General features: G+C 37.3%; 2 protein-coding genes across 5 annotated transcripts in view; one reads left to right on the top strand and one right to left on the bottom strand.

The window, feature by feature from the left end:
- Positions 1–6,847, bottom strand: part of evi5b (ecotropic viral integration site 5b) — a 54,281-nt gene extending 47,434 nt beyond the window's left edge. For 2 of the 4 annotated variants that reach the window (XM_016279523.1, XM_016279527.1), the window contains exon 1: positions 6,777–6,847. In XM_016279523.1, coding sequence (XP_016135009.1) covers positions 6,777–6,779 — 3 coding nt within the window. In that variant the 5' untranslated portion in view covers positions 6,780–6,847. Of the gene's footprint in view, positions 1–4,479; positions 4,545–5,855; positions 6,102–6,776 lie in introns of those variants that run through there. The other 2 variants (XM_016279524.1, XM_016279525.1) reach the window with 2 other exon arrangements.
- A 1,301-nt stretch (positions 6,848–8,148) lies between these two features.
- On the top strand, positions 8,149–13,777 carry rpl5b (ribosomal protein L5b). The gene is made up of 8 exons (XM_016279522.1): positions 8,149–8,304; positions 8,758–8,827; positions 8,914–9,029; positions 9,204–9,338; positions 10,867–11,069; positions 11,352–11,529; positions 13,011–13,099; positions 13,625–13,777. The coding sequence occupies exons 1-8, from the start codon at positions 8,302–8,304 to the stop codon at positions 13,719–13,721; spliced, it is 891 nt and encodes a 296-aa protein (XP_016135008.1). The 5' UTR covers positions 8,149–8,301; the 3' UTR covers positions 13,722–13,777.
- The last annotated feature ends 687 nt before the right edge of the window (positions 13,778–14,464 follow it).

The following is a 14,464-nucleotide window of genomic DNA, read 5'->3' as shown; positions in this document are numbered from 1 at the left end:
TCAGTGGCGGAAACGGGCTTCCATACTTTTTTGCTGTTTTTATATTTTTATTTATTTATCATTGAATTTTTATTTTCATAAATGCATAGCTTTAAGTTAGAATTATGTTGAAATGTTATAACATTTATTACAATCTAAGAAAAGCCTGTAAAAATAGGGCCAAAAGTAGTGTTGAATATGAAGGAATTTTCAGTATTTCTTTTTCACAGGTGTTTAACCCGTATTTTGAATTATACATTCATTTATGGTGAAAGGAAATGTCGGTAAACTTTTACAATTTATGTAAAGTTTGTGAATAAAATAAATATTTAAATACTATTTTAACAGTAGATTTGTCAAGTATGTACAATAAATTTCACAAAACAGACATCCCTATTAGATAATTAAAACTTTTACGGTGATCCTTTTTTTCTCTGCACTGGATAAACAGAGGGGCATATTTCTTGGACAAAGACACATTAATTCATGACTCAACTGTCTGTTGTGAGTGATCTCCACCTGACAATGATATACTGTCAATAAAAGCCCCTGACATTCAGACCTCGGCTCATCCTGGAATTAGAACAAGAAAACGATGTGCATGCACTTTCTATCCACACTGCTGGAGGTTCAGGAGAAGGAAAAAACAGACTACATGGACTTTTGAACACGCTGAAGTCAACACAATGTTTTCCAGCAACCCATTAACTGGCCAGAGGTACAAATGCAGAGTGAGAGCCAGAGAAGAGAGTGTTCATTAACGACAGAAAGCAAATAACAATAATAGAGTCCGTCATTATTTCAAGCTGTGTAGAAACCTGCAGACATGCATGCTGGCGCAGATCCTGTGTTGCACAGGAAAACAGGAAACAGCAGCTATAGATGACCACCGTTTTTGGTGCCATGACCCTGTGCTGACCCTGCTAATGTAGCACAATACACAGAGTGATTCTCAACAGCTCCACAGAAAATCTTCTGATTGCAAAATGTATCGATATTAAAAAAAAAATTAGATGCCTGATAAGTGATGATGAACAGAGCAAAGTAGACAGACTTGAGTCAGACATGCTGCTGTCTAGACTGACTTGATTTACCCAAGTTAAAAATTAAGGTTATGGTCTTCACTGCAACATTCACTAATGTTTTTTTTGTAACTTGTCCTTGTAACCTACAACATTGTCATGATCACTTCTGTCGTTATTTATTTACCCTCATGATATCTTGAATAATCTTAACACAGCTCTTTTCTATTCAAAAACAGTTCATAAACAACCACATCCGACAAGCTCCAATAAAGAAAAAAGTTGCTGACATAACTTTGGCACTATATTCAAAGTGATCTGAAGTTTTACAATAACTTTGTTAGAAAAAACACTAAGTAGTCTAGTTATTCACAGATAATCTTCCCTCTGGTGAAGCATTTGTGCTCACATTCAATCAGATTGATGTCTCAACGTGTCACACAGGTTTTTACAGAATTTATAGAAGGCCATTTAAATATATAGGAAAGATTTGTGAGTTGCTTCTCTTTTTGTGGTGGTTCTCCAGATTCTTCAAATATTGTCGTTTTCTGCTTCTGATTCAATGACATAAGGGTGAATAAATAATAATAGTTTTGGGGTGAACCATTCCTTCAGAGCAATAGAAAAACGTGCAAGTGTAAGTCCAAGCAGCCTCTCTGTGCGAAGAGAAAGCTGTGAGTCTGATTCCGTTAATTTTTTAAACCAAGCGAGCAGGAGGCGGCCATGCCTCTAGCTAAAGCTCTGTGGCCTCCACTGTTTGTTATGGATTCTGCTTCAGCTATCCAAATAGTCCACAGGAGAGCAAACCTGCTGCGCTAACAACAAACATCAATATAAAGAGAGCTTTTAGACAACAACTGACAAACACGGCATGAGGTTATTTTGGAAAACAGCTATTTATCATTTTCAACACCTGTTCACTACAAGGAATATAATTTTGCTTTAAGACAAGGGAGAGGTTTAGGCATTTTGCAACAGGCAAATTCAATCAATATGCTCGGTTTAAAGTTACAATACACTGGAAGCCCACTAAGAGGTTTAGTGTTTTTCACAGTAACCAATTCCAGATTCACACTTATTCACATTAATTCAATTTCACACTTATTCAAGTTCTAATGAAGCATTCTGGGTGAAAACTGGATGGGTAATATTTCTGATGACAAAATAATGTGCAGTGATTCCTAAATCTGCCATCTAATAACTGCAACAAGCTTTGTACTTTGAAAATAAAGGTAGTCCCAGCATTTCAAATTTTGTTGTGTGGTTTTGACGATAATTAATTTTAGCCAGCTATAGAAAAAAAACATAACTCCAGAGAGGAGCATTTTCTTAAATACATGCACTATATTACATAGCCATTATATTTTTACTTAACCTGTTGTCTTCATTATTTTATGCATTTCTGAATAAATATGTCATGTAAAACAAGCTATTACAGCTTGTAGAAAAACAAGTGTTATGTTCTGACAACAAAGCGTAATAATAAAGAAATAAAGATTTGATGGTAACACTTTAGCATAAAGACCAATTCTCACTAATTACTAGTTGCTTATTAGCATGCCTATTATTAACATATTGGCTGTTTATTAGTACTTATAAAGCACATATTCTGCATGACCACATACTACATTCCTAATCCTACCCAATACCGAAACTTAACAACTACCTTACTACTATTAATAAGCATCAAATTAGGAGTTTATAGAGGCAACTGACATAGTTAAGTTAGAATTGGACCTTAAAATAAAGTGTGACTGATTTGACAAATATCATGATAATAACTGAAACTGACTTGTATGAAAAATTTTATTGTGATCATTTTTTGGCCATATCATCAAACCCTATTTTTCAAACCACGGTCCAATTTTTGCATGCAATGTGTCTGTTTAGACCAATGCTTTTTAAAAACAAAACAATAGAGAGGCTGAATGAAAATGCATTTCACTCTGTCTCAGTCTGTTTGTGAGTACCACCAAGTCATAGTAGCAGTATGTAACAGAAACAGCTCTGGGCATGTGACCGAAAGCGTGAAACTTACTGGTTGTTTGGTTAGCCAGCAATGTCCTCAAAAAGACAAACTAGACAACTTCACAAATGAAGTAATAAACATTTCTACTGAACAATTCATGCAAGTCACATTTCTGCTTTTGACTTCCTTTGCTGTCATTTTCTGTGCGAGAATGATTAAGTTCCATTTAACCCAGAATCTTCCTTCAAAATGCACTTGGCATAAACAGCAACACTTCATGTACAGTTGATGACTGCTCACATGGCCCAGATGGTCTTCTCCCATATTATGTAACACTAAAGCACTGATTTACAACCACACTTTAGGGACTTATTGTAATGGAATGCTTTAAGTCTTCAAACCACACTAAGTTTAATGACGTCCTCTGTACGGGCCTGCAGCAGGAGGCCCATCTCGCAGGTGGCGTCTTATCTAGTGATCTTCAACAGCATGCATAAATCAAGGCTGTAGTTCTAGTTTTCCACATTGTTTGTCAAAGGGGATGACAATATCAAAGCAGCAACAATCTGAATACTGAATGATGAAAAGGCCAACATAATAAGACATGACATGACAGCAGAGTCAATGTCAGACCAACCAATGGCATTTCGCTGTGCGAGACAGACAGGAATATTACCAATAGACTTACACAAACCTTATACTAAGCAGATTTATTTTGTTGCATTGTATCTTTCCGCTCTCTTTCACCAGTCAGCACTTTACTGGTAGGGAATGTGCAGGTTTGCTTACGTCTGTGCACTACTGCCTGACTCAATCATTTAAGGCCAGAAATTCTCCAAGTCATGCAGTCTGAAGAGGCAAGATACTCTTAAAAAGGGAACTCCAATAATGCCTGTCTGCAAAACAAACACAAGTTCCATTTGCTCAGGTCAAATGGAAGCATGATGTTTGTCTGAGGCACATGTGTGAGAAAGGAAGGACAGAGAAAGAGAGGGAGAGAAGAGCAAGTTTAGACCAAGCCACATGGAGGCCATTTAAAAGAAGATCCCCTGCAGGAATGCTCTGTTTAGGTCTTGCTCTATTCAATGTGACAAATAGTTTGAAGTGAGATGGATCCAACAACATATTTGGACCGTGTGAATAAGAACAATCCCAATATCCGATGCTTCAGGGTTATGGGACAAAATAACATCAAAGCAAAGCAAAGCAAAGCTCTGCCAGACAAGAAGCATTCCAGAAGGCAAGTAAAGGCAAGTAATTTGGTCGCAAGACTTTGGTTATAATCTCAAGCGACACAGCCAAAGTTTACACCCACAAGCCACCACGAAGACATCTGCCATCAAATATCACACCCTTCCTCTTCAAGTCAGTCAACATCCAGCATTAGCAGTCCCACAAAAACACAGATAAGTTCTGATCTAGAAGACTGTCAGAAGCATTTAGTTGTCATATGTAAGACTATCAGCCTGACAAATCAAGGAAATCTAATCATATGACTGGCAAACATACCTCAGGTCATACTACAGTCCACTTCCTGAAGCTGCATGTTCCAGTAAAGTGCTACAACAGCACATAGCAATGCAGTTTGGTGTGCACGGAATAAGTGCACTGACTAAAGTGGATCAGCAGCGATCAGAGGAGATCAGCTGTAATCACTGGCACTGCAAAGCCAGAGTTAGAGATCCAGTGGTTCACGTTTCACTCATGACTCTAGCAACCTTGATGGGGCCAGAGACCTTGATGAAAGGTAACTATCTAAAGTGGAGAAAGGTGCTTTTTCTTTTCTTTAGTGTGGAGTTCCCGCACTAGAAATCTCATCACCCTTAAAAATGTAAACACTAAGGATATTACACTAAATGGAAGGGAGAAAAATATTGAAGCAGTTGGCCGTTTTCCCAAAGCCATTGACCAACTAATCACACCACTCTGCGTGGCCCTTATGTTTACATTTCATTAACAAATTGTAACATTTAATATCTAGACAAAATTGACCTTTAATGGTGACTATTAATAAAACTTATTCAGGTTAGAGATCATATTAAATTTACTGTGGATAAAAAACAAGGCTGTGAGGAATAGATAGATAGATAGATAGATAGATAGATAGTCTTTACAATGGCACACACTGTATCTGCCACAATTTTCACAACTTTTAGAACTGTTTTATGGAGTGTCTGTCTATTTTGTTCATTTGAACATTGTTCCCCTGATCAATGCATGCGGAGTGTCACCCCACCTTAGACTAGACATCTTAACGTGGCACTGGGATCCGTGACAATGTTGTGACCACACGCACGTGCAGTAACCTCTGATGACCCGGGACTGTCATATAAGCCCACAAACATGAACCTGTTATTCAAAATGATAACGGGAAAAATAAGAAAATAATTCCACTGGTTTTTATGGCAAACAACCCATCGGGCAGCTCATAACATCAGTCGTACAATATATGTTTGCATTATTTGGGGTAAATCTTAATGTAAAAATTATAAATTGACAACATATGGCAAATGTAACTTTTATAAAAAATATATAATAATATGTTACGCATACGTGCTGACTAGTGTTAGCTGTGTCTTACTGAGATGTCTGAGACTCTGGCTAAAGGAGTTAGCAGTGGTGGCTAACTGAGTCTAGACCTCAACTTGTAATACTAGGACTGTTTTAAGAGTCTCAAAACTGACAACTCTTAAACCATATTTTAGTATTTAAACGGTGTTTTAGTAGCTGACAAGCAGCTAGATTAACTGAGCCTGAATAATTAAATGGACAACTATATAAACAACCACAACATACAACGGACGCTGGTCGGCATTCACCTCTCCTGCAACAGACACACATACACACACACACACACTAAATTAAAACGGTCTCAAACTGTTTACCTTGAAGTCTTTTTCAATTCCAGGGGTTTTAGCTAAATATTAACTTTCCATGGACCGAGGTAAAGTTGCTTAACCTTGCACACACGCGCAAACTGAGGGTTCAAGCCCGACGTCAGCGGTCAGTTTTCACACTGGGGCAGGATTTCAACAGTCCAGGCCAGTCCATAGAGAGGCTGAGTGTACAAAGCCTGTGTGCGCAGACAGCAAGGCAGTTGCCGCAGCTCCTCCAGCAGTCACTCATGCCAGAAGACGGGCTGGACAGAACTGCGCATGCGCTGCCTGCATAGCTTATCGGCTCTCTACTACCCTCTGCTGTAAACAGTACATGTAAACACCTTTTTACAGTCTATGGTAAACACACATGCTCTTGTCTACTTGCCGACAAAACGAATATAAAACAATACATTTAAAACGTATAATATAATACAACTCATTTTAAATAATCAGGGTCCACCTTGTTTTGCTCGCTGTGCATCTTCGGTTACTAAATGTAGCTACAGCTACAATATATAAACAGAGGGCAACCAGTCAATATGGGAAAGCACAATAAACAAAATGTAGTTATTTCAGAATCATTGACATAACAATTAGCCTATCTATTTGCTCTTCACAATACATGTCCATAAGCAAGATAGCACCAAAAACTTGAATACTAGAATACTTGGATACTAACAACAGACAGGCTAAGTAATTTCAAAGCAGTTCTACCTCATTTCTTTGTATCTAAAGCAATAATTTCAACTTCAAGTCAATATTTGACAATTCATGTTTTTTGAATAATCCCCCAGTGTATTTCATCGCTATAATCATACTCCTCCACTGTTTGTATTTACTTGCTGCATTGAGATTGTCCTTGCTGTATCATATTCTCTTAAAAAGGCTCTTGTGAAAAGAATAGGCCTGATAATTGAATAAACTCACCATTAGATGGCTAGGTCATCTGCAAAATGTAGATTTCTCTTTAAAGTTAGTGAATACATAGACCGTTTGGGTACACTTGATTGCAGAAGAAGTCACACAGTAACTAACTTTTCTGGTTTTGCTTGGTTGTGCTGACGTTAATCTCATTTCTTTCTGATGTAGGACACACCTTTCTCTCTCCAACAATGCATCACTGACAGCAATCCAGCCTATTAGAATTGCTTTACGTGGAACCTATTTTAAGACAGAGAAAAGAGAATTACTTTCTCCATGTAATGAGGTTAATGGGTTCTCTTTTGAAGGTGTGTCTATTACAGTTAAGCTGTCAAACAAATTTTTTCAGCATTTCTAAAAAAAAAAAAAAAAAGTAAACATATTAAGGAGAACACTGTTTATTTTTACTCTGTTTAGATTATTATTATTTTTAAATTGCTCAAGATCTCGTGGGTAACGACCATTGTTTATGTAGTTCCATCATAATGTCACTTCCACCACATCTGAAATTGTGTAGCATCCTGTGGTAAAAATAACAGCTGGGGGAATTATATTTAAATAGTATTTTTAATAATTCTATGATTTTAAATAAATAATAATACAATTAAATTATCCACACGTTTCCATAATTACAAAATTAAGGACAAAAAACTTGATAAAACAGCTTGATTGCTGTCCAATGTTCACACAGTCGTAAATAAATATTAATTATTAACGAATCATTACAGAAATATTTTGATTTATCAACATTAAAACACATGTAAAGTACAAACAAATTTAGGAACATATAATTTAGAGTACAAACAGCCATTAATAATAGGCTATGGATAATGTAATAATAATCACGCCTCCAATTATGCAGACATAGCATTCTAAATAAAATACAAACAAATATGCAAATAACTTGGCAAAGAATCAAAGAAAAAGTAAAAGTAAAAAAAAAAAAAAAACGAATTAACAATAATTAAAATTTTTACAAAATAAGCATCAAGACAAATAAAATAAAGAAACAAACAAATAAATAGGCTATATTACAAAATGACATTGAATCTAAACATCTTCCATCTCAACGATAGATCTTTATAAGAAGAAAAAAAAACAGTAATGATTGAATTGGTTTATGTTGAATTTAAATGATTTATGGTTATTTGACTCTTTCTTTATAATAGACATTTGAAAATTAGCCTAGCAAAAATGGGCTACAGTACAGCATAGATAACAGGCTATAAAGTATAAAAACTTATATAAAGCTATAAAGCTAAACATAACGCCAGTCTTTCTTGAAACAAAGCGATATGAGCTGTACAGATGTCTTTTTTGATAATCAGTGCTCATGCACATCCAAACATATTTTCGCTCATATTTGCCGTTAAACATCCAAAAGAGCAGGTGTCGCTGTACTTTCCTCCACGCAGTGTTGACGGTATTTACCACGCATGCGCACAACATTCTTTCTTTTTCCCGTGCAACGGAGTCAAAACTCCACAGTTTGACTTCAGGCTCCGGCTTCGGAGACTATAAAGTCTACAAAATGGTCAGTACAGCGCCGCAATACTTCTATTTTAATGTTCCCTAAAGATTAATGATCTGTTTGGTGCCTTTACGTTATAGAATGATGGCCGATAATAAAAGGATGACTTGAGATTTTCTCCGATAGACCGAGTACAAACGTGGCGTTATGGCTGATTTCAAGCCCTTCCCACATGAGTTTCAGAGACATAATGCACACTGTAGTGAATTTGCAACATTAATGATGGTTTTCGGAACATGACACGCTCTCAAAAAAAGCACAATATAGTATTAAACACCTGAACGAGTTTTTACATCGTTTAATGCTAGCATGCTACGTCTTCAACACTCTATGGAGGCCTTTCAACCCTTTACAGTTATAACACGTCCGTTTTCATTGTAGCAAAAATGTGCATTTGATTTGCGCCTGCAGGTTGAATCTCTGAAGTGAATGACTTTTTGAAATGTTGTCTTTTAGGGATTCGTTAAAGTAGTGAAGAACAAGGCCTACTTCAAGAGGTACCAGGTGAAGTTCAGGAGAAGGAGAGGTGAAACCAGAAGTTTTAACACTAACAGTTCTATAAAGTCACGCAGACAGGCTTGGTTTTCATTGTTTTGTCTTATTGCTTCCTAGAGGGAAAAACTGATTACTTTGCCCGAAAGCGCCTGGTTATCCAAGACAAGAACAAGTACAACACACCCAAGTATAGGATGATTGTCCGCTTCTCCAACAGGGACATCATCTGCCAGGTGAGTGCAAAGATGTTCATATGTCACATGACCAGTTATAGAGTGCTCATGCAGCAGGTCGTCCTAAAATATGACATGCATATTCTCATTATTGTGACTCGAGCTTGTCTTTGTGAGTTGAATATCTCTGAAGGTTTTGATTTGTTGACAGTCAAAGGTGTTTTTGATTTTCAGATTGCCTACGCCAAGATCGAGGGTGACATGATTGTGTGTGCGGCCTACTCCCATGAGCTGCCCAAGTACGGCATCAGTGTGGGTTTGACAAATTATGCAGCAGCCTACTGCACTGGGCTTCTTCTGGCCCGCAGGGTGAGTCTCACTTCCGCCACTTATTGACAGTTTTACCCCTGAAATGACTTTATGAAACTTTACCTTGCAGTTCTTGTTGCATTAAAGAAATGAACCTCTATTCTCTAGACATTTGTCATGTTGACAGAAATAAAGAAATATGACTTTACTTAGACATTTCACATGCGGGAGATTGAATTAGTAAGATAAATTGCATTGCATTAATCATAATTGAAACCGCAAAAGTCTTGTGTGCATCGTCTGCACAAAGTATTGCGTGTCATACCAGAGCTCACATTCTCAAGCTTTTTAATGGAATTAAATATTCATACTTTAAGAGGTTTGTCACAAGATTAAAGTCAGTCCAGATTTAGTAATGACTTTATTTAAATCTACTATATCTTAATCTGATTTTATCCATGAAAAGGCGAGACATAAAGAAACTATTTGGAAATTAAACGTATTGCTTTCCACATTGTTTTTGCAGACTAAATGTGAGCTGCCAACTCTTATGTAGCAATAAAATGTTGAATATAAAGAAATAGTTTACCCAAAAATGTAAATTGTCATTACTCCCCCTCATGTCATTCCAAACCTGTAAGACCTTGGTTCATCTTCAGAACACAAATAAAGATATTTTTGATAATCCGAGAGCTTTCTGACCCGGCATAGACAGCAATGCAACTGAAATGTTCCCAGGCCCAGAAACGTAGTAAGGACATCGGTAAAATAGTCCATGTGACGGTGGTTAAGCTGTAATTTTACGAAGCTGTGAGTTCTTTTTGTGTGCAAAGAAAACTAAAATAATGACTTTATTCAACAACTCTTCTCCTCCGCGTCACTGTCCGCCGCCATTCATGAGAGTACCACGACACATACATGTGCATTCCTCTGCTTGTAAACAAGGCACAGCGCATGCAATAAGGAACGTTACTTGATGTGAGAATCTGTGTTTGTAAATGGGTACATTTAGCCTTTTACAACTGGAATGGTCTTCCGGTGACCGCTTGTGATATGCATATCTTCAATGGGCTGACTTCCTAACTATTTTACAAATAATGGAGTTTCAACCGAGATGCTCTGTGCGGTACAACCTGAACTTTAGATGTGTGTGCATCATGTGATCTTTCTCCCTGCATGTTGTCATACATGCTGAAGAGTTCTTTTGCAAGTATTCGTGTTGGCTTTAAACATTTATTTATTTATTTTTATGTCAGGCAAAGTTTAAAACCTTTGCACTGGCACTATGATTGTGTGTTAGATAAGTAGATAGTCCTTTGCTGTTGCGTAGAACTGTTCGGGACACATTAGCTTTGATATACAAATAGAATTTGGTCACGTGGTTTTAACTACCTCCAAATGTAGCTTGAGTGATCACAAAATGTTTTGCAGCTCATTTACACTTGTATTGAGTGCTGTCCTCTTACAATCCAATCATCCGTAACTGTTAATACCAGGAGTAAATGGATCCCTTAGCAGTTTAAGGCTTGATTTAATCCAGGATAATTGATACGAAGACAAACGACTGGTTCTAACTGCTCTCTTCCAGCTGCTGAACAAATTTGGCCTTGACAAGGTGTACGAGGGCCAGGTGGAGATCACTGGAGATGAGTTTAATGTAGAGAGCATTGATGGGCAGCCAGGAGCTTTCACCTGCTACCTGGATGCAGGCCTGGCCAGAACCACCACTGGCAACAAGGTGTTCGGTGCCCTGAAGGGAGCGGTGGATGGAGGTCTCTCCATTCCTCACAGGTTGATTTTCCCTCTTACTGTTTATTTCTGAATAGTTCTGAAAAATTGGGTGTGAACAGTTTGTTCTTGGTTTTCCCATTTCATATTCTGTCTTCTTGATGATGACACCGTTTGAAACTGAGCAGCTTGTAGTTGCTCAATTGATGTGATTTTCAAGACGGGACTGATTTTGAGATTTGTTTACATAGGAAGCATCAAAATGTGCATGAGCTCTGTTCATTAATGCCGAGTGTAATTGGAATCTAGTATATCCAGCATATGAGTTTTTAATCTTTGTCTTAGCACCAAGCGTTTCCCTGGCTATGACACTGAGAGCAAGGAGTTCAATGCAGAGGTTCACCGCAAGCACATCCTGGGCCTGAATGTCTCTGAATACATGAGATACTTGATGGAGGAGGATGAGGATGCCTACAAGAAACAGTTCTCTCGCTTCATCAAGAACGGCGTTACCCCTGATTCCGTATGTGCTGGAATTTCCCCCCCCACAATTTTAAAATGTGAATCCAGCTTTAATAGATGTTTGATACTTAAATTGTTGAAAGATCTGTTGAATCTTACAGAGATACTCAACCTAAAAACGAAAATTCTCATTTACTCTCTCTCATGCCATCCTAGATGTGTATGGCTTTCTTCTGTTGAACACACAGATTTTTAGAAAAATAAATAATCTCCATGTAATGCAAATAGATGGAACCCTCACTGTGGAATCTTCAAAAACCAAACGAACAGGACCGTAATGATGGTTTTACCATCAGTATGAAGTGAAATGATTGGTGTAAGGAAAATGCTATTACTTTAAGCTTGTTTGAATTATAAACCATCTCTTCCGGCTAGGGCTGCACGATTAATCGAATGCGTTTGTCGTGCGCATCTTGTCAGTAAAGCCAGTTCAGTAATTGGTAGTAAATCTCCATCACTTGTTTTCAGATTTCAGAAGGAGCAGCATTTGCTACACAGTTTACAGTTCACTGACAAGCGACGCAAAAAATTGCAGACGATATAATTGTGCGATTATGAAATCGTTCGTGATAATGAAAGCTGTTTGTGAAGCTTCTCCGTGAACTATGGCTCTGTGTAGTAAATGTTGCTCCATCTGAAAGCACTTGAAAATACCACATTTAATAGCATGTTTTTACTCAAATCACTTAATAACATAGTGTTTGAAATAAATCCTTCTGTGAGATGATTTGGCTTCTTACACAGAATAAGGCGTGCAACACATTTCATAGTTTTCTAAGCGGTGATAAAGATTGTGTCGATTAGCATTGCATTATTATATACTTTAAGTACTTGCTTTACTTTAAGAACTCTGATAAATCATATATCGTTATAGTCCTGTGTTTATTAGTCACGCTGAATCAATGAAAGCATTTGAATCTTCTGTTTATTCAGCAACCGCTATAGGGATTTCCTGAATTTCTTCTGCTGGGCGTATTTGGAGTTTCCGTGTGAGAGCGTCCTCTGGCCTTCGGTTGGAGATTTACTACTGATCACTGAACCGTACTTCCCTGACAAGATGCACATGACAGTCGCAGCTTTTGCCTAATCGCAATTTATCGTGCAGCCCTAGTTCCGGCCAACTTTTGTACATAAGTGGCAAACGCATTCTAAAGCTCACGCCAAGTAGCGATGCAGGATGTCACTTCTCATGCATGTTTCAATGTTCTTGCATCATTCATCAACAACGTGTTGATGTTTACATAAAGCATAAACTCTCAAATGACAGTTGACTGAAATCAATGGCTTATAGTTTAAAATATTGGTGTTTTTCCTCTCACAGACCACGCTTTTTGGGTGGAGTATCTCTAAGAATTGCAAATATTCATGAGTTTCCGTTTCAAAATACTTGGCAGTTAAATATTTCAATAACATTGTCCATTACAATAAAGCTGGCTGTTATATAACTGTTACAACTAGTAATGTTATTAATCTCTTCCTCAGATGGAGGAAATGTACAAAAAGGCACACGCAGCCATGCGGGAGAACCCAGTGCACGAAAAGAAGCCCAAGCGGGAAGTCAAGAAGAAGAGGTATCTATCTGTCCTTTGGTTTCTCCATGTCTTGTACTCTCTGGTGGTGATTGTATTACATACTCAGAGGCATGTTGTTTTTGCTCCTTTAAGTTTTGACTTCAACCATTTAGAACTGACATTTGATGTCCACAATAACTATTCTGCTGCTTGATGATGACACCTTGCAAATTGTAGTTGGTCCTTCATTTGCACAGTTGATGCAAACTTTTTTCAAGACGGGTCTTAGAGCAGCTTTGGTTAATTGTTGGGCATTTAGTGTCAGAAGACCTACTGTGGAGTTTTTGTCTTTTTAGTTTTTGTTTTAGAACAGGAATACATCTGTCAGCTAGACTGCAGAAAACAAGGAATTATGCTTGGGACTAAATAAATCAATAAACTTGACTAATGCTTGTTTTGTCAGGGAAAACATGGGTAGTCTCGCATAGTAAATGATTGTTTCATTGAAAGGAAATGCTATAGTTAAAAGTCCTGGGAGAAATTTCTTGCTACTTGTTTGCTGAAATTGAGTGGTTCTCTTTCTAGATGGAACCGTGCCAAGCTCACACTGGCTCAGAGAAAAGACCGTGTTGCCCAGAAGAAGGCCAGTTTCCTTCGGGCTCAAGCTGCAGAGGAGGACTAGAGCTCGATCTTGCTTTTCTCCTCATTTGTGCAAAATTAATTTGTTCTAATAAATATAAAAAAAGACTCTTGTGTCAGTCTGATTGCTCGTCACATCGAGTTGGGAGGCTGTGCATGATTTGGAAATGTTTAGGATGATTTATGCATATTTCTTTGTCGTAGCATCTGTGTGACTTTAAGGAAACCATTAGAATTTACAGAATTAAACAATGGCATAATCTTTTCTTTCTGTCCACAATACTTCAATCAACACTTTGAATGAGTGAATAAACCAAAAACAGTCAGACTTGAAGTTCAAAATATACTTTTAAATGTTGTAAAGGGCCCTGAGTCCTAACTTAAGGGTATAAGTGTATATACCAATGCATTCAAAACAAAGATTAAATGTAAAAACTAAGCACTTGCATGACATTAATTGAAAAAGTTGCATTTAAACTTTTATGCACGTCTCTTTAGAACATGAATCATTAAAATGACTTGTTTGTGGTAGTTTGACTGACAAAATTGGCAGCATAATTGTTCTGACCTATTGTATTGAGTAACCGTGTTCAGTCTGAAAATTATAATTCATGCAAATAATTTTCAGATCCTTTGTAGTTCAACAGAAAAGATTGAAGTGTTCTGAAATCTGGATTGTATATCATCTGCAGACTAGAGCAGGGGTTTTCAAAATTTCTGATGCCAAGTGATTCCTAAATTATCACTGTCAAAATGGCGTGTATTTTCATGTATAAAGAAAATTTA

This window comes from Sinocyclocheilus grahami, unplaced genomic scaffold (assembly GCF_001515645.1).
Source record: "Sinocyclocheilus grahami isolate Dianchi unplaced genomic scaffold, SAMN03320097.WGS_v1.1 scaffold131.1, whole genome shotgun sequence".
NCBI lineage: Eukaryota > Metazoa > Chordata > Actinopteri > Cypriniformes > Cyprinidae > Sinocyclocheilus > Sinocyclocheilus grahami.
This window is presented reverse-complemented; position numbering and strand designations above follow the sequence as displayed.